General features: G+C 43.8%; 1 protein-coding gene across 5 annotated transcripts in view; it reads right to left on the bottom strand.

The window, feature by feature from the left end:
- Positions 1 to 27,181, bottom strand: part of NTRK2 (neurotrophic receptor tyrosine kinase 2) — a 590,175-nt gene that overhangs the window by 432,014 nt on the left and 130,980 nt on the right. For all 5 annotated transcript variants that reach the window (XM_078675804.1, XM_078675807.1, XM_078675806.1 and 2 more), the window contains one exon: positions 15,770 to 15,927. In XM_078675804.1, coding sequence (XP_078531930.1) covers positions 15,770 to 15,927 — 158 coding nt within the window. The remainder of the gene's footprint in view (positions 1 to 15,769; positions 15,928 to 27,181) is intronic.

The following is a 27,181-nucleotide window of genomic DNA, read 5'->3' on the forward strand; positions in this document are numbered from 1 at the left end:
ATTTTTCGCAGTTTAGGAGTAGTAAAGTTAGGACTCCTAACTTTAGGATTCCTAAATGCCTTCTGTGAATACCAAAAGTCTTACAGCCTGATTCATCAAGCCAAAATCGGCTTTGCGAGCGCTATTTTTGCATTTGGGATTCATCATCTCAAATGCAAAAATCGCAATTTTAGAAATCGCTAAATTGCGAATAATTGCATTTAAGGAATCTCAATTTGAGATTCCTTAAATGTAATTCATGAACCATTTTCAAATTGCGAATTCGCAATCTGGGGCCGCTATGTACCGCGAAGTCTAACTACATGGTAAATAGCGAAAACTTAGAAAAATGCACTTTAGTGCATTTTTCTAAGTTGTATGTTACACACACACATGTCCTTTGGACATGTGTGTGCGCAACACCAGTGTACATTACCATTTCAGGGGTGCTACAGGGTGTCCTTTGGACACCCTGGCACCCTTGAAATCGCTTCCTTATTTGCGATTGGCTAATTGCTAATCGCAAATAAGGAATGGCTTTCCCATTCATTCCTATGGGCCAGGCCCATAGGAATGAATGGGAAAGCCATTCCTTATTTGCGATTAGCAATTAGCCAATCGCAAATAAGGAAGCAGTAGAAATCGCAAAAAATATTGCGATTTCTACATGCATCCCGTTTTGCGAGTCTTTAATAGCGATTCCTTAAAAATCGCTATTAAGGACTCACAAAACAGGACTTTGATGAATCTGGGGGTTAAAGTTAGGATTTTTCGCAGTTTAGGAGTCCTAAAGTTAGGAGTCCTAACTTTACTACTCCTAAACTGAGAAAAATCTTAATTTTAAGACTTTCGGTATTCACAGAAGGCATTTAGGAGTCCTAAAGTTAGGACTCCTAACTTCTGTGAATACCGAAATGAGTAAGTGCCTTCTGTGAATACCAAAATGAGTAAGTGCCTTCTGTGAATAGCAAAATGGTAGTAAGTTTAGGATTTTGTCTTAAGTTAGTTCTGTGAATCGGGCCCTGCTTTATCAGCTCGATGGCTTTGAAGCTAGTTGTGTGCATGAGTGCATAAGAAGGTTGAAATCTAGCTGTAGGCATTTCTAGGTTTACAGGCAAATTCGCCTGGCTATCACACTGTAAGAAAGAAAGCCAGCTTTTTATAGGTTTATACAATGTAAGAAATAGCCAGAGGAGCAACACTACTCAAGCATCCAAAATATGTGTATTAAAATAAAATATAGATGAATAATATTTGAAAGTGAAGAGGATATCACTGCTGCTAGTGGTTTTAATAGGCAAAGCGGTTTCTAGATACAAAGTGAATGCCACTCCAGAAGCTTTATCTTTGGCATGAAAGAGAACCTTTAAACCCACAAAAAACTCTTTTTAACGTATTATTATGCTACCAAATCAACAATCCAGCAAGAATGGCCTGAAAAACATCATTAGTCATTACTCCTGGATTTGGAGACAGAGCCTTCTCTGTTGATGCTTCTATGGAGTGGAATACTTGGGTCGGACCTTTTCATAAACTCCATTTTGTAGAACATGTGTAGTACTACTACAATAGTACTGACAATGTAAGACAAAATACTATTCACAAAGTGCGTGGGGTGGCTTACGCCTCCACCTGTCCTATCATTTTCTGTCTGGAATTCTCCAACCCAACTGCGGAGACTCTGCACATGTAGGTATAATGTTATTGTAGTGTATGTGAGAAGGACTGTGCAGAGTTGCTGGAAAGTGGGAATACTTACTTCGAAAGAGGAGGAGTAAGGAGAGATTAAGAGAGGATTAGGAACAGGTATAGGAAAGTTCATGAACGCACCCACAAAAGAGTAAGCCCACTCCTAGTTGCAAACTGTACTTCTATAGCTACTATGTCAAACAGGACCAAGAAATGTACTGTGGAATTATCACATTGTGTATTTCTAGTGTCAATGGACGACCTAGACAAGGAGGAATTAGTGGGTGTCCATTGGTCCGGCAATGTATAAACAGTAAGTCAGCTCTATGCTCAGATATTATACCAACACATACAGTAATGGCTGATGCTGTATGCCCGTTCTCATGGTGCCTCTTCCCCGGGGCCATCCTGTTTTTAGTGATAAGGGAGCCAGTTGAGCCTGGAGTGGAACGGGCACAGCTGACAGGGTTCACATAGGCATACGTGCCGTCATCTATCGCCTAACCATCCCCACCGCCCTCCTGTGAATCCCCCTGGACATGAGGGGTCTCACAGCCCAGACAGCCCCCGGGTTACTGACCATGTCACATGTGGGCAGTCAATAGGGTGTACACTGGGTTCAGAGAGGGCGGTCATATTTCTTTGCTTGTCTCTTCTGAATGTAGGTTTCCCGACAGCGTATTGGTCCTGCATCTGGGGCATTCCGCGGATGCCCCAGGATAAAATAGCTGAATGCAGTGTGGGGTGAGGTATGTTTGGTGTACAAAGTTAGACGGTGTGAATCCGAATCTCGGGTTGCGAGACATCCCCATGACGTGCTGTAGTGCCTGACCCCATTGTATGTCTGTTAGTGATAGCGATAGAGCTATGTTGGACCTGTACCGGCTCCCCCAGTCTTCCCATGTGCTGTGGACTGCAGTGCCTTGTAGAAGACAGTAATGGCATGCTGCATGCCTCCATATGATAACAGGGCATGTAGCAGCGCAATATCCCTGCACTGATAGCCATTCGCGGAGGTTGGAAATTGTGGCATGCATGTTTAACATTCATTAGGCATGTGCGTTACTGGCCACCCACAAATGGCCAGTCTGCGATGCACCCTCTTTGTACAGCTGCCACATTGCCAATCTCATACCCGTTCGCAAATCAGTTGGCGCGTAATTTGCAGATACAGGTTTGTGAATAAGATATTGTTACACGGTACCCTTAATTCTTTGATCAGGCATTGAAATGAAAATGAAAGTGTGTTGTGTTATTACAGTATGGGTTTTATATATTTAGTAATACACTGAAGAGATATCAGAACTATGTCTTTTAAATAGATAGAAGCAAGACCAAACAGATGCCTCATTATGGCAGGGATCTGCTGAGAGGCATGGATTTCATATTGCACTGTATATTTTGAGAAGTCTTAACACGATAATTTTTCCACAGCTTGACTGCATTGGCCTGACTTCCGTAGAGAGCTCGTGCAAGAAGGCTAGTCTTCTGAAGCTGCCACGAGCACCAACAACGCTATCAACTGAAGGCGGGCGCAGATTGGCTGGAATAGATCTCTGTTGATCACCATCATTGCGAGGATCAGTCTCAAGACCAACACATGAATCTGATTCTAAAATATAATCATTAGATACCAGGTATGGTCACGCCGCACTCCCGACGAATAGGACATTTAAAGCCAGAAATGGAAGCAAATGATGACTAACATAGATGAAATTGTGATGTTCATCTTTACCATGATAGTCAGAAACACATATTTAAGTTATATTTATAATGCAGGTCAGATTTAAACGTTAGAAGCCAAAACATCGTATACGCAGTCATCAATGCTGATAAAGCTGTGCTTTAATGTACCACCTGAAATAAAAGCGCGCTACAGTTGACAAAAACATATATCTTTCGTCTATTGATGCAAATGTTTATCTTTGTTGGCAGTGCTGCAGCATTGTGGTAGCGAGTACTGTATCATATTTATTGCTCAAGAATTCAACACCTTCTCATTAGATGCATTACCAATCACAACAACGTTCTTCAGTTAATCTGTGACATGCTGCTGATGAGATTTCTATGACCTTGTGAAACTGCACATCAAAATGTAGGAACCATTGCCCACACTTCAGAAATTAGAGCTGCCGGGAGGAATTTCACGATTTGTAATAGGAATTCTATTTGACTTTTGCCTAGCGCTCAGACAAACCGGATGCGGCTTTAGGGTACTTCATAATGTGGTAATGCAAAACACAGTGGAAAAAATCGAAGATGTCGCCCATTGCAATAACAGTGGTTTGCCAGCAGATCAGATGTGGGCAGAGAACAGCCGTAGGGTAGGTGTTGGCTAATGCCTGTCAGAACATGTGTTTTAGACCCTACTAAAATTTCACAAGACCTATTGAAGTCAACAGAGCAAACATGATGATTTTCATTGGGAAGAAACTGATATATGCGCTGTTGCAATCCAGTTGCACTAAGATTGGTCTGCCAGTGGGGGAAATGTTCTATGAGTACAGATTTTTATGGAGCACTCTGTGTCGGCTTATGGTTCCTTGAGAAAACAGTACACGTGCAGTTAGAGGTGAGTGTCAACAGACTGAGGAGTAGCAGGAGTCAAACTGAATCAAGGCATCACCCCTAGAGTGTTCCCCTAGCTCACTGCCTCAAAGTTGAGATCTTACTCAAAGATCAGCATGGACAATTCACTTCACAGGAGTTTTCTGACATACAGATCGATGGGTCCTTCCCTCAAGGACAGAAAACACTCTCTAATTTGCAACAGATAAGGGCAATGCATGGGCCCCAGCTTGGGTGGCACCACAGCCGGAACGTGAACCCAAGGCTCCCTCAACTCCAAAATAAAGTTCCCAAACTGCACAAAGCCCAGATGAGCGTCTTCTTCGCCAGCCTACTGGCTTTCTCCAAAAGGTTTGGTGGAAAGGCAAGGGCTATTCTGTTGCTGATTGTTATAAACATGATTTTCAGGTACAACTGAACAATCTGGAGGTGTGACAAGAGTCACAATGGTTTCAGCTTGTGGAACAGAAAACGTGTGCAGCATGGCCTTCATCAGGCTGCATTGAAGGTTAGCTACTGTACCAAAGACACGTTTTCTTCTCGCCAAACCATAAACTATATTTTCCAAAGGACAGGATCGATCATGTTCCTAGAGGTGAAGCAAAAATCTTCACCAAAGAAAATGTTCACATTTAGTAATATGAGATGGGATTTGATAAATTAGATGTAGGGGATAGGTAAAGCTGCAGTTCTTCAAAGACCCTGGGTCTAGATCTCAGCTTGTTAAACTCAATCTGGGTCACTAATCATTTTTCACTTAATTCCTTTATGTATAGGACACCCCTCCCTTGGTTCTACTTCAAGTGCTAACGATACAGTCATGATTTGGGGAATGTTAAAGCTCTACCTAAGTCAAAATCTCTATTTTAGGAAACACATGTATGCTCTGCTGAATTCTGGGTTGCTATGGTGATTCTTGAAAGCCTCTTTAATGACTTCATTTAAGTTATTTTACACTTATATCCTACACTGGTCACAAAACAAAATCTGTGACAGTGCATTGGCAAGCACAGTGTTTTCTCACAAAACAGACCGGCCTAACCGTTTCATGTTCAACCACATACGGGAACCGGCTGGTTTCCTGCAACTGCCATTCGTGTTGCAGCCGTGCAATTTTCAGATGGAGAAAAAAAAGAAAATGGTATTTTAAGTGAAGTGACTTCATAGCTGTAAGATAATTTCCTCCATAATTTAGCAATCCCAAAGGGATAGGAGGCGGGGAGCTTGACAACTCGCTACAAATGGAGAACAAGAATGATCATCACCCACCACGCATCAGGTGCGTTTGATCCCTTCGCCTTTGCAGCGGGTAGTGCAGGTGAGAGAATTACCCATGAGCCTCTGGCAGCTCAGCACCAAGGACTGGACATATAGGTCTACAGAACTGGCAGGTTGGGTTTTAGGAAATACACAGCCATTTATCATTAAAACTAAAATGCATGTTGGGTTATCGGGTTTCCTGCATGATGAGGTTTCCAGAGAAACGTGCCTTCACCATTTTCAATTTGATCGCTGCTTCCAAGCCAATTAATTCTTATGAAAAGGGGAAGTCTGGGGCCAAACCTCACACACGACTAGACTGACATTTTTGCTTAAAAGTAAAATAAACTGGGAACAGTCTGTGCTCTATGGAGAACGAGAAGATCTAAAATAAATGTAATCACTTGAGAAGGAGGGATGGCTGCTCGGACTTCAAAGTCCACTGCACTTAATGTTTTCTGCTTTATTGCTGAAATATTTTTACAGTGAACTTTGAAGGAGTCATTGGCAAATGAAAGCGCAACTTTGGTGTGTTGTTTGCCCACCTCTCCTTTCCCTACTGATTTTTATTTTCAAATGATCCATTCCCACCTGAAGAACTGCAATCTTTTAGGATTTATTTGGCCGTACAATATGCAGTCACATATTTGCACAGAAAGAGAATTGGACTGACAGATTTGTTCGCAGACCGCCCCAGTGGTTTGGTGGGCATCTATCAACGTTTAAAATGGTTTTGCCAGCTAAAATCGTTGCATTAGGGTGGTTGCAGTTTTAATGTGAATTTATGCGGCTAACTGTTCTTTTTTATATGAATGAAACCACTGCTAGGATTTGTACTTTGGAGCAAAGCTGGCTCAGCACTTTGGACTGGGTGCTCAGAACTCAAAACACGTCCCTGAGTATATCTTGCGCTTTCCTTATATCTTGTTTTTATTTTTCTTCGCTTTAATCCCCTCCCACCTTGGCTTTAGCCATGCTGGTGTATGTAACAACAATATAACGCATTACTATGTTGACGTGGAAGGTTACGCATGTCCGCATAATCCTGTAATGTCCAACGACTGCCATGCCGAGTATGACGAAGACCTATATACGTACAGCATGCTTTCTATGCTTGATAATATGGGGGCAAGTTTGTAAACTGTACCGGATGCACGATTAAAAGACAAGTTGAAGAACAAAGACTCCATCATTGGACTGTCCTATTTTGCTCTAAACATTTATCTACCGGATTATTTATTGTTTAAATGTGTGCACAGGTCTTTTGCTTAATTGATAATATGGGGTAATGAGATAAAATGATTCATTTTTGTAACCGTGATTGTCACCACAATGGGTCCATGTTTTTTTCTTTGTTATTAACATTCAATAAAGAAATACTTCAAAAAACGACTCAAAACACGAAAAGGATGGCATATGAGTAACTCTTGTTATTTCTTTGTTTGTGTTATGTTGGTGTTTGAGCTAATGGTAAGATGCTTGCAAAGCTTGTAATCACATCTATGAAAATGTGTAATATATGTTGTGTCCTTGGAACCCCCCAAAGCTATTTGGTCTTTGTGTTTATTCAAGGTGGTTTCACTCCATCACTAAACTTAAAGCTCTATGGACCCCCATACACATCTATGCATGCCTGCTCAGCTTTGAAAATAATGGTAATTTATGTGTACACATGTCATGTTTCAGATTTTTGCTGTTCGTACAGGTGTTTGTACTTTGTTGCTATGTAATCTTTTTGATATTGTCTAAAGAATGCTATACGAGAAACGCAAATGATGTACCTAATTCTCTTAGCTAGAATGATCTGCTCCTTTAGAGGTCGTTGTAGTTTAGTGGATAATCCTCTGCTCCTAAACAAGCCTGAGAACCCATATATAGGACTCTACAATGATAGATTAATGTACACACACACACACACACACACACACGTCTGGAATTATTTTGGTTGACAAAACTTCCAGAACCTCATCCTCAATCTTGTTTAGCTTTGTGTGTGTGTATGTGTGTGTGCGTGTGTGTGTGTGTGTGTGTGTGTGTGTGTAACGGTGGAGATCAGAAATAAAGCAAACTCGGGGTGCTTCATTTTAAGTACTCCATATGTTGCTCCTCTCAGAGTTTCTCCACATTTCACCCTTGCACCCACACTCCCCGGACCTGATTACAGAGCAGATGCATCGCCTGATGGGTGCTACAACATGCCATTATTAATGTCACCACAATCAACAAAACGTCCGCGGAGGAACTGAAAGACAAATACCAGGCAGCAGAAGTGTTGACAGTCAGCCCAGGACTGGTCGCCAACGCACCAGTCACCACATCATCCTCACCCCCTTCTTTAGTGAAGGACCAATCACTCTCGGTCTGGTTGTGAATATGTGCACATATATGTGTGATAGGTGACCTCTCTAGTGACTTTGGGACATGTCGCAGGGCAACTATCTCTCCTACAGGGCTACCCTTACACTTTCCCCCCACCCATATCTCTCAGGCATCACCAGTCCGGTGACCCTGCCAATGAAAGGGTGCTGAGGGTACCTACCCTCAATCTTGAAGCCCAGATCCATTGAAAAGGCTGGAAGTTTAGTAGGCACTAATAATACTAAACTTCAAGATTCTTCAATGGATCTGGGCTTCAAGGATTTTTCTCACTTTGCAATTGCCACACTCTAATTTGACCTAACTTTAATGTCAGTTGACACCCTTATAAGATGTCTGCAGATGTTCATGCCCTTAGTGCATGTGCGGCTGGGATAGCTAAGAGTGGTGGGGTGGTGGTGGGGGTAAGTCACAGATGTTTGGATAGGTAAAATTAAATATAAAAATAAATAAAACCACTTACTTTGCGCCCGCCGCATTGCCGAGTCGGCGATGCACTGATTGCAAATTAAGTGGTTTGATTGATTTTTTATTTAATTTTACCTGTCCCGTCACCTGTCGACTTACCCCCCACCCAGCCCCGCCCCGCTGCTCTTACCTGTGCCAGCCGGGCCTACCTCAGTGAAGTCTTTGTTATGGCAAGAAGCAGCAGTTATCCACTGACGTGATAGAATAGCAGAAAATATTTTTGAGTTCTCAGCCCATGGGCACAAATTGCTGAGCATGTATGATACATAAGTGAAAATTAGGCGGTGTTGCCCACGTTTGTGCCTTTACACGCAGTGGGAGCTGTTGAAGTTACTTCAAAAGAAATAATGCACAGCTGATGTAAAAAAGCCAGCACTAGTCTTGAAAGATGGACACATCACAAATATATAATCACATTAGCTTTACATTTGCAATTACAAGAGCAGTACGCTTTCCGATCAGGGCCAATCACCGCCCAGTGAGTCAATATGAGCTTTATAAACCGTTCCCAATGCAAGTCAAAGAAACGTGTCTTGACAACTTCCTGGAACGCCAAAAAACCACCTGACTTTGCCGTTTTCCGTGTTTCGTTTGAGGAGGAGGAAGGAAGGAACGCTACCACTCGCGGAACCCGCTCCGCGGGTCCCGCTTCGCTGCTGCCACCACCGGACACACAGGTAGCTGCTGGGTGTGTGAGCGTGAGACAGGGCTGCGAGCGTAGGACCCGGGACTCGCTTTCCCAGGAGTCCCGGTAATCCTCAGGCCGAGTCACCTGGCCCGCTCTCCCTGACCGCCCCGCCCAGCTGCAGTACCTTAAAAGACTCTGCCTCCCATAGCGTGTGGGGACGCCAAAAAACCACCTGACTTTGCCGTTTTCCGTGTTTCGTTTGAGGAGGAGGAAGGAAGGAACGCTACCTCTCGCGGAACCCGCTCCGCGGGTCCCGCTTCGCTGCTGCCACCACCGGACACACAGGTAGCTGCTGGGTGTGTGAGCGTGAGACAGGGCTGCGAGCGTAGGACCCGGGACTCGCTTTCCCAGGAGTCCCGGTAATCCTCAGGCCGAGTCACCTGGCCCGCTCTCCCTGACCGCCCCGCCCAGCTGCAGTACCTTAAAAGACTCTGCCTCCCATAGCGTGTGGGGACGCCAAAAAACCACCTGACTTTGCCGTTTTCCGTGTTTCGTTTGAGGAGGAGGAAGGAAGGAACGCTACCACTCGCGGAACCCGCTCCGCGGGTCCCGCTTCGCTGCTGCCACCACCGGACACACAGGTAGCTGCTGGGTGTGTGAGCGTGAGACAGGGCTGCGAGCGTAGGACCCGGGACTCGCTTTCCCAGGAGTCCCGGTAATCCTCAGGCCGAGTCACCTGGCCCGCTCTCCCTGACCGCCCCGCCCAGCTGCAGTACCTTAAAAGACTCTGCCTCCCATAGCGTGTGGGGACGCCAAAAAACCACCTGACTTTGCCGTTTTCCGTGTTTCGTTTGAGGAGGAGGAAGGAAGGAACGCTACCACTCGCGGAACCCGCTCCGCGGGTCCCGCTTCGCTGCTGCCACCACCGGACACACAGGTAGCTGCTGGGTGTGTGAGCGTGAGACAGGGCTGCGAGCGTAGGACCCGGGACTCGCTTTCCCAGGAGTCCCGGTAATCCTCAGGCCGAGTCACCTGGCCCGCTCTCCCTGACCGCCCCGCCCACCCATCACCTGGTGTCAACATATATAGCTGTGAATAACGCTGCGCGGGAGAGCGCGGGAGCGCCCGGGGCTAAGCCCGGGCAAAGGGCGGGCCCTCTGTGGCCCTCAGAGGCCCGAGGAGACTGGGCTGGGCCACAGATCTTGGCTAGGCGTTCCGAGCTTCCCCTCGCCATTTCATTTGGTATTTCCGTGTTATGTCCTGCCGGGAGACAAGAAGTATGGCTGCCGCAGGAGCTAAAAAACTTACTGGGACACTGGATGATTTTATTACCCGCACACATGCACTCATTGACGAGGGGATAATTCTCATGGATAGGAGAGTCTCCCAAGACTTGGCTATAGCCAAGCGTTCCTCCCTTGGCCATATTGCTGAGGCTCGGACTCCGAAAATGGATTCCCGGCGAGAAGCACAGGTTCTAGTACATCATTCTGGACCTAACACGGATTTGGATGCCCCTAATCTTGCCCAGGATTTGGAGGCTTCACCTAATCTACTCATATTGACCGAGGGTGGAACACAAAGCAGCGGAATAAATGTTAGTAACCCTACAGACACTTCAACAGAAAGAGCGCGGATAGAAGGGGCAATCCCTAAACAAAAATACAAAACTAATACTCTAATAGCTGTGAAAGGGAAGAAGGCCATTACTCTACCTAATCCGCGCATTCCTGAAAAACCCTCAGGCAGTCTACCAATCTCTATAGAAGGCCCACCACCTAATAAACCTGGCCTATTGCTGAGCCTTCCAGATGATACTGTAATTGATCAAAGTATGGAAGAAATTTTGGAACTCAGCGGCTCTCCGGGTAATTCATTAACAACATCCCCAGTGGAGGAGCCGGGTTCCACTCTAAATAATACAGTAATTTGGAATATGCTAAAAACTTTACTAGAACCTATAGAGGTAAGACTTCGCTGTCTTGAAACGGTTTTAAAAAATATACATAAGGACATAAGCGCTCCCAGCTTTAACCTAAATAACAAGTCTATCCAGCCCACTAACTTATCTAAACCCACAATGGCTCCTAATAAAGCGTCGGAGATAAACAACACGACGACTAAGAAACCAAGCACTGCGTCAAACCAAGTAGGACTTATAACTAAACCCCCTGTTGTTGAGCAGAAAAAAAAACAGATAGTAACTCCACTTCATCTAAAAACATTACGACCTCCCAGTCCATACCCAGCGTCAGTTTATCCCAGGCGCCAAAACTCGATACAGAGGATAAGGGTAAGGATAGGAATCGTAGAAATATTCATCTTCCCCCAGATGCCGCACCTTATGTGGTCGTTCTTACCGGAGTTACAGAACTCCGGTCGCCAGATGAAGAATCATACCAGGCACTCAAAAATAAAGTCTGCCACTGGCTAGCGAACAATTATCCTCTCCCACCAAACATATCAGCAGATATCTTAATGATAGAGAGGGCTCCCTGGGTAGGACGAAACAAGAAAAATCTGCAGGGGGATTGTGTGGTGGTAACTTTTGAAAAACCAGAGGCAGTAGATTTTATTTGTAATCATAGGGCCCCAAGATATCAGGCGAGTAGGGTTACTGCCAGACCCCTCTCGTATTTTTATCTCCCCCACAATCAAGTGGATAATCGCTGGAGTTGGTTTAAAGGCTCTCACGACAGGTTTCCAAGACAAAGGTCTAATTTCCCTTGGGATATTCAACCGTCAATGAGGGAGGAGGGCTGGGATGGGGGGTGGAATTTGGTGGGGACTAGGGGAGGCAGACCACGACAAGGTGGTCCCCCGCATGGCCCTCAACTCATCCATCCCGTTTTCTATCAACAACCCCAAAATGGCCCTTCTAATCCCTTGTACTTTCCTATTGCAAACCGCTTTGAATGCCTCTCAAATACAGACTGGGTGGATTGACATACTCAGGGTTTGCCAGGGGAATATGGTGCTTGTCGAAACCAAGCAAGTCCTTGTAAGGTTGTTTCCACATTGGCTCCCATAGCAGCTATTTTATGTCCCATACCCGAAACTAGCCTGACGACCAAAGAGAGCCGGGGTGCAGGTACAACGACCGCTCCTAACACAGTCCCAGTACTCTGTAATGTCCTTACTTGGAATGTGGCAGGCTTAAATGCAAAGGCCTTGGACCCAGTATGGCAAAGTTTTATTGAACAATATCATATCATATGGCTTCAAGAAACGTGGGTTACAACACAATCTTTTTCCCTGGATGGTTTTTGCAGCTTTTCCACCCCGGCAGTTCCAGGTATAAGAGGAAGGGCAAAGGGTGGTTTACTTATTTTGTGTTCGTTGGATTTAGTGGGGGTTTTCAAAAAAGTGGATACCGCTTTAACAAATGTTCTTGCGGTAGAATGGACTCTCTCCAATTCAAAGACGGTTCTCCTGATTAATTTTTATAACTCAAAGGAGTCCGTCATTGCAAATGAACATTTAATTTCCTTATCGAATTTTTTGTCAGTCTATAGGAGTGATTGCACCTCCCATTCGGAATTGGTTATTCTGGGGGATTTTAACATACACCCCTGTGAGGGGGGTTGTTTTAATGATAGATATGGGGGGATATCACCCGAAGCTATTCCCCATTTTGAACACACCTCAGAGGGTGAGTATCTAGAGTTTTTTCTAGCGAATTTAAATCTTTTTGAATTCGACCAAGGTATTAGTGAGCCGAGAGCCCCAACTTTTGTTGGAAGAGACGCCAATACAGTTATAGACTATATATTCGTTTCAAATGGGGTCTTGGCAAAGGTATACGAGTACAGTGTAGTTGACCATATTTCATCGGATCACCATCCAGTTCTCTTGTCCTTGGATTTAGACTGCTTCCGCACTGTCAGTCCGCCAAGTATGGCAGCCATAAAGGATCTGAAATCTACAGAGCAGGGAAGGCGCCTGAAATGGGAGATGATTGTCCCAGAAGATTTCTTCCATGCAATTGCCCAAGAGTCCGAGGACAGCATGGCAGTATGTCTGGACTCAACTGCAGAGGGCCCTAAGGTCCTGATAGCCTTCGAAGACATCTGTTCGAGGATTAGTAAGAACTTGGAACGAAGGTCGGTTAGGCAAGGGAATATAAATACCCATAAATGGTTTAATAAGGAATGTTCGAGGGCCCACAGTGCTCCGATGAAAGCCATCAAGCAGAGACCTAGAGATAAATCCTTAGTGGCAAAACTAAGAAAAGAATATAAAACTATAACCCAAAAACGCAAAAATGAAATCAAGGAGGAAGCGTGGAATAGCTTACTCTCAAAGGAAGCCCTGAAAGACAGCAAAAAGTTTTGGGCCATCGTAAATCAGCCCTTTTTCTCCGACAATGGGCAAACGGATTTAGACTGTGTCATTGAAGATAACAGATGGCTAGCCCATTTTGGCAAAATCTACGAGTCTACATCCCCTGCCTTAACTGACAAAATCCATGACCATACTAATCTGGTCATGGACTTTAACATCACGGAAGTTGAAAGGGCGATTAGAGAGACTAACAAACATAAGGCCCCGGGCCCTGATGGGGTACCAGCAGATTTCTATATACAGTACCCACAATTTTGGTCCAAAATTTTATCTAACGTTTTTAATGCTATCCCTACAGCTGGCTTCCCATCCTCCTGGTCCACCTCCATAATTGTGCCTATATTTAAGAAAGGAAATAGGGCGGACCCGGCCTGCTACAGACCAATCTCCTTGCTGGACTCTGCCGTTAAAATCTTAGGCAGAGTCATTTTACACAGAATGGAGGATTGGCTGGAGGAGAGCGGGATCCTTTCAGACTTGCAGTACGGGTTCAGGGCACATAGAGGGACAATTGACCAATGCTTGAACCTCCATTTAATTATTAGCAAATACACTGTGGTGAAGGGGGGGCTTCTTTACTTGGGATTTATGGACCTATCTTCAGCGTTTGACTTGGTGAATCGTCAAAAATTATGGACCATCTTACACAACTCTGGATTGGACACTACTTTGGTTAATTTTTTACATGACCTCCACTCTAATTTGTTTGCAACGGTTAGGGCATCAAGGGACGGTAGGTGTACAGCAAAGTTTAGATCAGGGAGAGGGGTCAGACAAGGGTGCATCCTGGCCCCTCTACTCTTTACACTGTACATCAACGCCTTGGGGAAATTCCTGAACACAGCCACCTTGGATACTCCGCGCATGGGGGGCCTACCTATTCCGGTCCTCCTATACGCGGACGACGCTGCTCTCATAGCGCGGACTGGTATAGGGCTCCAAAAACTTTTGGACCATTTTGGCCAGTTCATGGAAGCCCTTGATTTAAAAATTAACACCGTCAAGTCCCATGTTATGGTTGTTGGTTCGCGAAAGAAAAACATGAAGATCAGATCTTTCAGTTCCAATAATTCACCAATTTCAAGGGTGCCCTCCTTTTGTTATCTGGGCGTCACCTTTGACGAGAGAGGAACCTGGAAGCCACAAATGAAACTCAAGGAAAATGGAGTAATTAGGTCAACAGCAGCACTTTTGAGCTTTTCGAAAAAATTGGGCTCGAAACCTATGGAAGCGATGACCAGGATTTATAGAGCCAAATGCTTGGCAATTGCTTCCTACGGGGCAGATATTTGGGGCTATGTCTCGGTCCCAGGCATACAAATTGCTGAAAATAATTTCTTACGGGCCTTGTTGACTCTCCCGAAATCTTCCCCCATACATTCATTGCATAATGAACTAGGTATGGGGTATGTTACCGATCTTCTAAAAATGTCCCCAGTACTTTGCTGGATCAAAACCTGGACCAATGAAGAAATCGGTTTGAATCACTCCATCCTTAAGGATTGTACATCTCTAGATAAAGCTCTTACCATTCCATGGCTAGCATATGTTAGAGCGGCATGTGCTAGCCTAGGGCGTCCGGAAATGTACTCTCTTCCGCAACATCTTAAAAAAGAGGATGCAAAGTGGGTGAAGCAACATTTTCGATCTCTGTTGGAAGGCGAAAGAGAATCGGCCGAAATCAGTAAACCCACAGTGAGATTACTTTTTCAACTTTCCACTACTACAGAGATGGAACCCTATTTAAAATATGTCACAAAGCCCTACCATCGATTTCTGCTCATTAGGTTTAGATTTAATTTGATCCATTTTATCCTTGGTACGTATACAGATTGGGGTACTCCAGAAAATTCTCCCCCTTGCACATGCGACTGTTTTTCAACACAGGACACTTTGCATCTGGTTATGCTGTGTGAGCACTATTTGGTCCTGCGGAAAAAATTTCTTGTGCCCATTTTAAAACCTTTAAACTTCGTTCAGGTACGGCCAGCATTACTATATTTACAGATGTTGAACTCAGTGCCAGTCGCTTATGGCGTAGCCTGTTTTTTAGTAGCTGCCGCCAGACAGAAAAGAGTAAGAAATGCTGTACTATTAACCCATGAAAACTGATCGTTAATATATACTATGGTGAAATTCATATACTGTTATCTTTAGGTGTTCCCTGTATCTATCAAATCGTTTTTTATTAACACTCCCTACCCTTTGTTTTTAAGTAGGAATGCAATCAACCCTTACTACTGATTTAATTGTTTTTTATAAAAAAAATAATAATTTTTTGTATTATGTATTGCTTTTATGGTTTTAATTAACCGAATAAAGTTTTTTGACTGACTGACTGACTGACTGACTGACAACTTCCTGTGTTTTCTCATCAGTTTAATACTGTAAAACAGATTTCAAAAGCGACATCTTTGCAATGTAACCACTTGTAAACTTTTGTCGTATTTGACTTACTGCAGTTGGGAATGTCCATCTCCGAGAGAGGGATCTTCCTCCTGTTGTCGTCATAGCAGTACAAATCCTGAACTTCTGAGTTCAGGAAGTTAGTTTCCTGAAATATTTTGATCCACATGATGTCACAGGAGCACTGGAATGGATTGTCCGCTAGGATTCTGCAGGAGAGATGAAGCACCATTAATATATCAATTCAACAAGCAAAGTCAAACAAGCTCATTCTTTACGTCTGACCTCGCATACGTTATATCCAACATCCTAGGAGCGTAAAGTGCTGCCGAGGCTTTAGATTCTATATTCCAGACCACTGAAAATACAGAAGGGATCCACAGTATTTCATCAGGACTAAAAACAATGTGCCTCAAGGTACTCTCATCAATGTACCCAGGTCCCCGCAGGAAAATGCGAACCCAGCTGGCTTACATAGGACAAAGATCTCCGATAAAGAGCTTCTTGTCCAGGGCCAGCCCAACAAGGAGCAGGCCCAATGATGAAGCATGAAACTTTGGTGTGTGAGGGCTCCATAATCCTATGATGGATACCCCTAGGTCCCAGGGTCTCCTTCCGATAATCCCCTTGAACAGTGAGCAAGAGTCTGGAAGGGGGCCAAATTCTGTAAAAACGTTCACCACAAACATTTTTGCTTTGTATGAGGTTCTACCTGCAGGTTAAGTTATGGGAAGCCATCGATCTTCGCAGCCCACAAATACAGAGCACAAGCACAGGGCCCCTGGTCTCAGCGCGGCTCTGGCGAGAACATTGTGCAACTCTGCACTTGCTAAGTCACTGTGTGCTGTTGCAGAATGTACTTTGCACATTCATTTTTATAAGGTAGTGCTGAAGGTGCCCCTGACCCTTGCTAGCGATGATACCGCTTGTCCCAAGGATCCCTCTACCTGTACCTCTTTACCCCCTCCTTATGTTGTTTGAAGCCTAAAGAGGGATTGAATGATAAGGCAGACTCTCATTGAATTGTAATGTAACATAACTATATCCTCATCAATCAAAGAAGAGAGAGGGAGCCAAGGGCATAATTCAGGCACTAGCTCTTGATGAAGACAAAGGAAGCATCGTTTGAGTAGCGGAACAGTACAAGTAGACAACATTCCTCAGCAGAAGCAATGGGAACCTGCATTACTTTGACTTGGCCTTCGACACAACCACCGATGATGCCAAAGAAGAAAGGGATGAACCTACCTGAGGTTACTGAAGGCAGGACTCGGGTGTCTGAGCCTGCATGCTCTCACAATAAGCATAAAGGAAGGACTAATGTAGAGACACTAACCGACTATGAGCTCCAGTAAAAAAAGGCAAGAGTGAGGTGATTACAGTCCCTAGCAACAGTAAGCGACGAAGAACTGACATTGTTAGCACTAAGGCTGGCTTTATCACCGGTGGCGCCTAGTGCATCAATCTTAATTTGCACCCCCCCCCCAGTGACCTTCATCTCCCTCACTACCACTTTCCAACAGTGTCCCTCATCTCTATAGAGCCCTTCTATCACAGGTGTTTCATTCTTTATAGCACTACCCATACCAGTGTAGGGTTTCAAATCACTTTACACCATTCACACTTTATACAGAGACAATGAATTATACATGTGCAAATCAGCATGTAGGAAATGTTACACATGACAAACAGGACTGACTACAAGGTGCATAAAATCACTTGTTATCCATACTCGTAGGCAGTATATTTTAAGAGTACTTGGTCTGGGTAAGGACAAACTCAGGATTTAAAACATAACACTGTGGTTGGATTGACTTGCCAATAAGAATGTATTTCTACTCAAACAAATCCTGTTTAGCACCATTAGGATAATAAAATACTGGGGAAAACAAGATAACATTGTAGCCTATACTCTCCAGCTTGCATGTGTCTCTTTGATAACAGTGCATAGCTCACTGCGCTATATTAGGATTGTACTTTATGAAGTGCAAGTAACAAAAGGATCTCTCTGACAAAATCAGTAACCCACCACACTGTTTATATATCATATAGTTCTGTGATGTACATGGTACAACTGCACGGTAGGCATAATATCCCACTGCCCTACTTTATAATGAGTTCAAAATGCCACCAGCCAAAACACCAGAGTTATCTTGGCATTTTATTTGTTGCCTGAAAATTGATGGACATACAAGGAACTCTCCAACAAGTGCTTTTAATCGCTGAAGATATTTCAACACAAAGGACAACCAGCCAGCACCCCCCTCCTCCGACCCCAGCCTGGCACCAGGTGCAGTCGCACCGGTCGCGCTGCCCTCTACAAAACACGACCCTCATCACGTCAGATATAGGTCTCAATCTATTTCTTAGGTTTGGAAAAGATTGTTTTGCGATGATATAAAACATGCTCTCTGCTTGTTAAATCTTGCTCAACTTTGTACAAAATGTAATTCAGTTTGGCAAACTGTCAAGTACCATACCATATTGGCACTACAGACACAAATATATCAAAAGAGGCCAATAGGAATTGCCTCCCATTTCTTTCAACAGTTTTATCCTGTGCTCCGTGGGAGCACAGGTTAAACACGCTCTCAAATATGCCCCCTCCCCCAGCGAATTCAGGTCCTGCTCTCTAGGTCCTGATAACATGTATAGTCACTAGGCCTAGAATATTTGCAAAGCGCCCAGAGCAGTTGGCGCTATAATAAGAGGCAGCGAAGTCCTGTTCTGACAACTGGATGCAGGCTTGTCTAGAGTTGGCTGCGATGTCATCTGCCCATGCAGGAAACGAAAACGTTTGATCCGGCCAAATGCATATTTAATAAGATATCCTTTTCTTTTGATTCTAGTCTTTTTTTGAAAACCATGTAATTTCCCTCTCATGAGCGAAGCCATCTTGCAACAGCAAAACAAAACTATTGCATGAAGATCTATATTGTTGTGCAGGATTCATTTTTTTCATCAAAACAAACACGTTAATAATGTCTTTTCAGTTTAACCTAAAAAAGAGTGCGCTTCTAACTTGAAGGTGAAGAGCTATTTCATAAGAGAATGCTTAATTGAATATTTGCTCCTCATTGCACGGGCTTCGGTTTCTAAATAACGAAACAGGATAGAATTCTGAGAGTTGTCAACACCTTTTCCAATTATTAGATTGCTATGATCTACATGCACAAAATGTGGAATTGAAACATACTGTTGGGAACTTAATGTACCATTGCAACATAATGTACCATGATTAAACGACTTCCAACTACGCCTCAGATCATTCATGTGTAGCAACCTTATTACACGTCATAACTGGCAAGACGCAAGAAAGGTTTTCATTTACAACATTCTGAAGATTTTTTGTATCCTTTTAATCTTCATAAAAATTATGATATTTGCAAAGTTTTTAAAAAGCAAATACTAGGAGAGGGTGTCTATTGAAAGTGGGTTTTGAGAGAAAAGAAAGGTGCGAAACAAATCTCGCAGAAAGACAATTCTCACTAAAGAAGTTTTGCAAGAAAACGCTCCTGAAAAAACCCTCTTTTTTTAAAGAAAAAATTCTGCCGCAAAGCCTGCTAAACAAAGTTGGTAAACTTGGTAACCTCCTCAAAGAGCCAACTTTTAAAGGTGAACTTAGAAACCCCCTCGCCTCCTATTTAGAACATGATGAAATATTGCTACAGTGAAAGAAGAATAAAACAGCTGCTTAAAGTGGTCCAGACTGTACACTAACCATTTGATATAACTCACAGAGCCGGACTACACTGAATCCGTGGCGTGTTACACGATTGACATCCACAACGGAGGCAGAGTTGTCCCTCTTCCAGCAGTACCAGGAAACTGCACTAACCAATCCTGGCACTGCTCTCACAGCATAAGAGCAGCACCAGGATTGGCTAGAGCGGCCTCTCTCAGAGCTCCTAAGAGCACTGGAGACACGCTCTTTCTGTAACTCAGCTGTCTAAGACAGCTGGGTTAGAGAACTTTAAAATGTGCATGTCTGGCTGGTCGGCCCAAGACGGCCAGCCAAAGAGACATGCACATTTTAACCCCTTCTATGCTTATGACGAGCCCAGCTTGTCATGAGGCACAGTAGAGCTGAGCTCATGACGAGCTGGGCTCTTCGTAAAGGCCGCGGTCCGCCCGCGCGCAATTGATTTCCCCGCCTGTGCGGCAGAATCAATCAGTGGGCGGAGTCGTGACGAGCCCAGCTCGCCATGAGCACAGCTCCACTGTGTCTCATGACGAGCTGGGCACGTTACGAGCACCGCGGCGCCGCACTCCCCCCGTGCCGTGGGGGAATTACCCCCGCTGCGAAGGGGCTAAAGCACACAGCTCCCTGCTGCAGCCACTCAGCACGGCAGTACTGGCCCCGCCCCATCACTCAGTTCAGGAGGGGCCGATTGCTGAAAAATAAAATGGTAATACATACTCTTTATTACCTTTTTCTTTCGTCTCTGGCATGTGCGGTGACACTGCTCCACTCAAACGGAGTAGCCGCCCCTGTGAGGATATCTAACTTCTGAACTGGCTATGTGCTACAGGTTTCTAAGCAGGCCAACTGCACTCATTTCACTTCCCCGTGAATTAATGATAATGGGAATCCATGTTCACAAAGTGCCTGTTGGGTGCCTTACGATCAGGGCCGGTTCATCGGCATTTGCATAACCAATCACACAGAGTACACCACCTAACTACAGGCAACAAGGAAAACAAACATCTGATAGATCAAAAGGTAAACAAATAAGTTACTAAATTGCCAGTGTACGTAGTGCTACATTGGAGCATCATCACAAGCAGTCACTTGGAATAAGAACTGCTGACGTAATAGCCAAGAATTCTGGAAAACCAACAATATTTGCGTATCTAATGGCCATAAAACGTTGTCTATAGCTACAGCTGGCTCCCGTAGCCCATCACCACATCCAGTATTTTCTCAAAGGTTCAGCTTACCATTAATGCATACTACAGGCCCGGTAGTCACCGTGAATCTGGAATACATCTATACAACCTTCTGGAAGCTGCTTCTGATTGAATCTGTTCAGAAGTATCATTTTGTTAACATTGAACTGCTGCCAGAAATAACATATCAATAGCAAATAATATGCAAGTGCATATTAGCTCTAGCAAATTATATGAAATTAGAGACATCCATCGAAAGGAAACCCTAAAAGAAATATGATATAGCACAGGTAATAAAACAGGAAATTATTGTGCTCTTTGTTTGAAAGTTCGCAAACATAGTTACGGGCAACATTCACAAAATGTGGATACATTCCACCGCTTGACCACTTCCACTTTTGTGAATGAAAGTTCTTAGAAAGATTTGTTTGTTAAAAATAGTCTAGGCTACCGAGTGTTTTCTTACAGAGGGCTTCCATAAGAAGCCTCTATTGTGCATAACCAGATGGACATTCAGTTATTGACTGCAGTGATGTTACAACAGTGGGTAACAAAACTGGTATCCCACTGTTGTGACCTTACAAGAGGATGTGATTGCTCCTTCTTAATTCTCTGGCCTCGCGCGATCTCCAGAGACCTGAGCGTGGCAGTGGAATGGCCATTGGCGGTCTCCCCTCCCTGCCTCCACCTCTCAACGGTCTCCATAGACCTGAGGGAGGAGGAAAATGCCGGCAACAGTCATGTGTCCTATTCCCTGTCAATGGAGGAGCCATGTGGGTGCTAGGAGGCCTGGGGCTGAATTAGGTGCAGTAGGTACTTGCGCCCGCTTTGTGCGTCTCTTAGGGCACTTTGGTATTACAGAAGGGGCCGCAGATGCTTGAGCGCCCCCTTCTGTAATACCTTTAGCTCTGGCGCTCATAAAGCGCCATTGCTATCATTATCATATACATTGGAACGCGGCCCTATGCAAATGAGGCAATCTCTTTGCCTCTGAGCCTGCGCTGTATTACAGACAAGGGCACAGAGGCAAAGAAGCTGTCAGGAAGCGCACTGACAGTGCCCTACCTAAAAGGTAGCACACTTTCAGTGCTCCACCTGATAGCAGCCCTCTGGAGGGGGCAAATGATAGCAGCCCTCTGGAGGGGGCAAAGGGGTCCCATGGACCCCCAGACATACCCTTGCACGTGTGTGCAGTTACTCACTGCACCGGCCTGCAAGGGGATCTCTAATCCCCCTTCAAAGTGCAGGTGGATTGCCACCTGCACTGCGAAACACAGAGTGGCTTCAAAACAGCCGCTCCGGTTTTCATCTCAATGCGCTGCCCTCAGGGCAGCATGAGTTTGTGGCAGCGCATTCACTATAACACGACACAGTTTCCTGGTTAGTGCGAGGCACACCTTTTGAAAGGTGCACCCAGCGCAAACCAAGAAAATGCACCCATACCGTAATACGGCCCCTGGTATGTTTATGTTACCCATCTATAATTCTCCAAATTATGTATAGGTCTCATACCCATTCACAATCAGGAACAGACAACTCTAAATGCCTGTATTCACTGCAATTATATGACAGCTGTGAGAAAGAAAATGTAATTTCCTCTGCTGCGACATATTGATGATCATTGTCTACCCACAGCCATTGTACTATTTAATTACTATTGGATGGGTATGGGACTCATACACATCGTAAAACTGTACATGGTTAACTGACAATAAAGGGACAGTTTTTATATAAGGCAGCTGACTACTTCTGGGCTTTGCTGGCATTTCTTTTATAAACAATATTCTTGGTGTAATATGCGCTCATATATAGGTCCGTAGTATGTCCACTCATCATATATGTCAAGTCATTCTTCCAGTATCTGGTATTCCTTAGGAGAGTGCTCCCGACCCGTCACATCGTACTGTCAAGACTTCTCCTCGACAGTATGATGAAAGAGGCGGCAGTACTCTCCTAAAGAATACCAACTTAACTTATATAACGACTGGACATAATAAGTGACTATATATGAGCACGCTTTACAACAAGGATATTGCTTATTTAAAAGGTACACCAGCCAAGCCCTGAAGAAGTCAGCTGCAATTTATGCAGCGAGAGACGAAACCCATAGGAAACTTCTGCGAAAATAAAGACTATTACTACTTCGTACACTGCATTGATTTATTTGGAGTGCTCAGAGATCTTGTTTTGTTTCATTAGGACCTGTTACAGCAGAGGGAGACTAGGTGGCCCTCCCTCCTCCTTGAGCACCAGACACTTTTGAGAATTCTTGGACACTATCAAGTAGAACTACTATAAAACTGGAGTGTGTGTGCTTTCTTTCCCAGCCGCCTAATTCAGTTGTTTCTTGAATTTTTATATAAGAGTTGATTAACATCATGAAGAACTCAAGCTTCGCTCTCATTGTTTCGTTGATGTCACACAGATCCCCCTCAGTGAAAAATATACCCATTATTCACATTTACCCATCTTTAATTCTATATGTTTAAGGCACAATAGGCAGCCCAGTGCTGTATATCTATATAGGTGAAAGTTGTATGTACGATGATATATTGCTAAGCCTCCACCTTCTTTGATAATAAATATTGATTCTCACTACTTCAACTGCCTCAAATAGATTGGAAAACTGTTTGTGATTTGGCCTCTGTAGTAAGACTAGGGGTGGAATTGGTGGAATTTGGCAACTCCACATTACTCTTGTAACGCGGAGCTCTGGCCGAATACCGTCAATCGCTACGTGGCAGAACTTTTTTCTGCAAGACTCCAGAAATGAGCGTGCAAGAGAGATTTGGCATCCCCTAGCGCCATTTAATAACGCTGGCAGTCGCGAATGGTCGTGGTCAGAGGACTGCCTCTCGAGTAGTTTTGTTGTAGCTCGGGTAGATTTTTTACTTGAGTGGCAGCAAAATCAATTCAAATGGCAGTGTGCTTTTGTGCACCACATTGTGCTTTTCAAGCTGATTTTCCAGCGCTCCTCACGCCCATTGACGGAACTCTGTGGAAGCTCGTGGAGTTTATATGTAACTCCATGGAATTCCGTGGTGTGAAACTCCGCAAGTTCCGCCCACTCCTATATAAGACATGAGATGTGGCTGAACTAAATTCACCTCTCTACACTTTGTGCGATTCGTATATAACTACGGAGCTCACTAGAAACATAAATTTGACTGTCAATACCCTCTTTTTAGCTTGCACCTAATAACCCCACCGAACAGCTACCCCACCAAAAGAGTCAGCGACAAAGTTTTCCATTGAAGACTTCCTATTCTACAGCTTTTATAGATATAGCAATCTACTGATAACGGGAAACCTGCATTCTAGAAGGTCAGAAAGGCCAATATGTCAATAAGCTGACATTAGAAAAAGTTAACTAAGATTCCCTCATTCTCTTAGTTCTAAGCCTTTATTTACCTAAAAATATAGTAAACTTTGCATCTCTCCCATTAAAAATATAATTCATTGGGAAATCCTTCATTTGTAGACTTAACAACTGGATACCCACAAATTGGATAGAAATCATCCTGTAATATTGACATCAGCTGAACAGAACAACTAGGTACATTTATTTCCGATTTACTGTAAACATTCTGAGGAATTTAGTTGAAACAATATGATGTATTACTTTTTTACCCTGAAATAAAGCAACTTCGTAAATAAGAAAACTGTATTGGAAACGTACATTACAAAGAATGCGTTGCTTTCTACAGGATGGAATAAAAAGGTTGCTCTAGAAATATAGTATTCGCAACACTACGCGAAAAATACATTCACAGGGAGGGTTCTTGCCCTCCGATCTAATAGAAGGGATGCCAGGAATCTAATACCTCACACACACACCGCTCATCAGGCAATAGTTTATTGAGGATTTAGCGAAGATACTATAGTTGGTGATACTCATGCATAGTTAGAGGACATCAGTAGACTGGATCTGTGAATTAGAACATCTACATCAGAATACATTCGAAGTCTCATAGGCCATTAACAATCTCTCAGATACCAAAGATGCAAGGTTCTCCAAAGTCAACTTTACAAATAATATTGAAAACAATTGCATCCTTTGTTCATATTATTAGATTCCATTAAAAAAATCTTCTTGTCATACTTTAACCATGCAACATACTCGACAAATAATATCTAATCATCTTGTAACGCTGTCTTCGTTTTAAAAGATATACACCTAGTCCAACAACCTTTATTTAGTTAATTATCTGACTCATCTCACTACATACGCCTACTTTAACACCTTCAATGCTATGGCTTTTCCCGTCCTGAGATTTCTCAAATCTCTTTGTTCCATGACGAGTTCACCTTGTCATCCGCACAGGGCAGGTAAAGCTGATGACGAGCTGAGCTCGTCATCAGCATGGAAAGGGTTAAGGAGGTATACTTTTGGGAGTACAGGGAGTATCGGAAAAAGTACTGCTAATGTTTGTGGCTATCCACTAAGCAATGACTGTGTTTGTGTTCCCCACCTTTGCAATGTTAACTCAATATCACTTGCATATCCCCCCACCACCTAAAACTTGCGCATGCATAAAATCTTGAAACCCAGCAGAATATGTGTGAGCGCCAGCTACTGTATAGAAAAGTAAGCTGATACTCTTAAGTGGATAAGGGTATATTTATTTATTTATTTATTTTCAAGGTTTTATATAGCGCTGCTGGACCCAAGAGTATCAGAGCGCTTTACATGGAGGTGAGAATCAACAAATGTTTGTGCGAAAAATAGAGAAACAAAAAGCAAAATATACGTAATGGAAGAAACGAAAAGCAAAAACGTAATGGAAGCAATATACATAATATAGCATAATTACATAATGAAAGTGAAATCTGTAGAGCTTGCGTTATTTACCCCAGTATTTGTTGAGAAGTAGTACTTTGAGTTCTTTTTTGAAGAGAGAGTAAGAGGGGTTGCAGCGAAGATCTTTGGGGAGAGAGTTCCAAATTGTAGGAGCATTGCCAGAGAAAGCACGGGATTGGGTCTTTTGACATTTGAGTCTAGGAGGGATAAGGACAAGGGAGTTTGTGCTTCTCAGGGACCTGGAGCATCCTGCTTTGTGTAGTTTGTTTGAAAGGTAAGAAGGTGTGTTTTGGTGGAGAGCCTTGTGTGTGATGCAAGCAATCTTATAGGTTGATCTTCCTTCAATTGGGAGCCAATTGAGGATCTTGAGGGTAGGGGAGATGTGGTCAAATTTTTTACAGTCGGAGATGAGTCTTGCAGCTAGATTTAGGACAGATTTGATCGGCGCGAGATGGATTTTAGGTGTGCCGGCCAGAGTTGCGTTACCATAGTCGATCCTAGAAAGGACAAGCGATTGGACAACAAGCTTGAAGTCGGCTGCTGGTATAAATGGTTTAATTTTCTTGAGTTGTAGAAGGGTGAAAAGGGCACTTTTTGCTGTATTTTTAATGTGGGGTATGAGATTGAGGTTCTGGTCAATACTGATGCCTAGGGATTTAACGGAATTAGAGGTGGAGAGTGAACAGTTAAGAGCTTTGATGTCATTGATCCAGAGTTGGATGGGAAGGGAGTTGTTTTTGGGGGAGAACAGTATTATTTCCGTTTTTTTCGGGTTAAGTTTGAGATGGTTTTGATGGAACCAGGTTTGAACTTTAGTCAAGGTGTTATTGAGGTGAAGTATGTCTTTGTGGGATTTGATCTTGTAGTATAGTTGGGTGTCATCGGCATAGAGGTGGTAACTGATATTGGCTTGTTTGAGGATGAGAGTGAGTGGTTCCATGAACAGATTGAATAGGGTTGGGGAGAGGATGGATCCTTGGGAATGCCTAGTGAGACGGGTTGGGGTTTAGAGAGGAAGTGATTGAGCTTGATTTGTTGTGATCTGTTATGAAGGAATGAGGAGAACCAATTTAGAACATTACCTGTAAGGCCAAATCGAGCTTTAAGAATGTTGAGAAGGGTGGGGTGGTGTACAGTATCAAAAGCAGAAGAGAGGTCAAGGAGGATTAGTATTGAGGATTCCCCACTATCTAGTGAACGATGGATGTCGTCAGTAATGTTTAGCATAGCAGTTTCGGTACTACATCCTTTTCTGAAGCCAGATTGGAAAACATCAAGTAGATTGTAGGTGATGATGTGTTTATCTAATTGTAGTAGGACACATTTCTCTAGGGCTTTAGAGAGGAATGGAAGGTTAGAGATAGGGCAAAGGTTGCTGCGGTCATTAGGATCAGTCGTGGGATTTTTTAGAATAGGTGTGATTTGACCAAGTTGAAGAGAGGCGGGAACGCAGCCAGTGGAAAGAGAGGAGTTGATGATTTTGGTCCATATAGGTGCGATGATAGAATTAAGTTCTTGAACCAGGTGTGCGGGAAGAGGATCTTTGGAGTGGGAGGAAGGTTTGAGTTTGGTAATGATATTAGTGATCGTAGATTCAGAAACTGGACTAAAGTCACTCCACAAGGCATTGTTTTTAGCTGGGGTGATGAGTTCCAGAACGGGGCCAGGTTGGGAGAGAGCCGGGAGGGCTTGAGAGGGGTTGAGAGGAGTTGATATAGAGAACAAGGGCGAGTTAGAGGATGGGGCGAGGGTGTGTTGGGTGGAGGGAGGTT

Source organism: Lissotriton helveticus, chromosome 2_1 (genome assembly GCF_964261635.1).
Source record: "Lissotriton helveticus chromosome 2_1, aLisHel1.1, whole genome shotgun sequence".
Taxonomy (NCBI): Eukaryota; Metazoa; Chordata; class Amphibia; order Caudata; family Salamandridae; genus Lissotriton; species Lissotriton helveticus.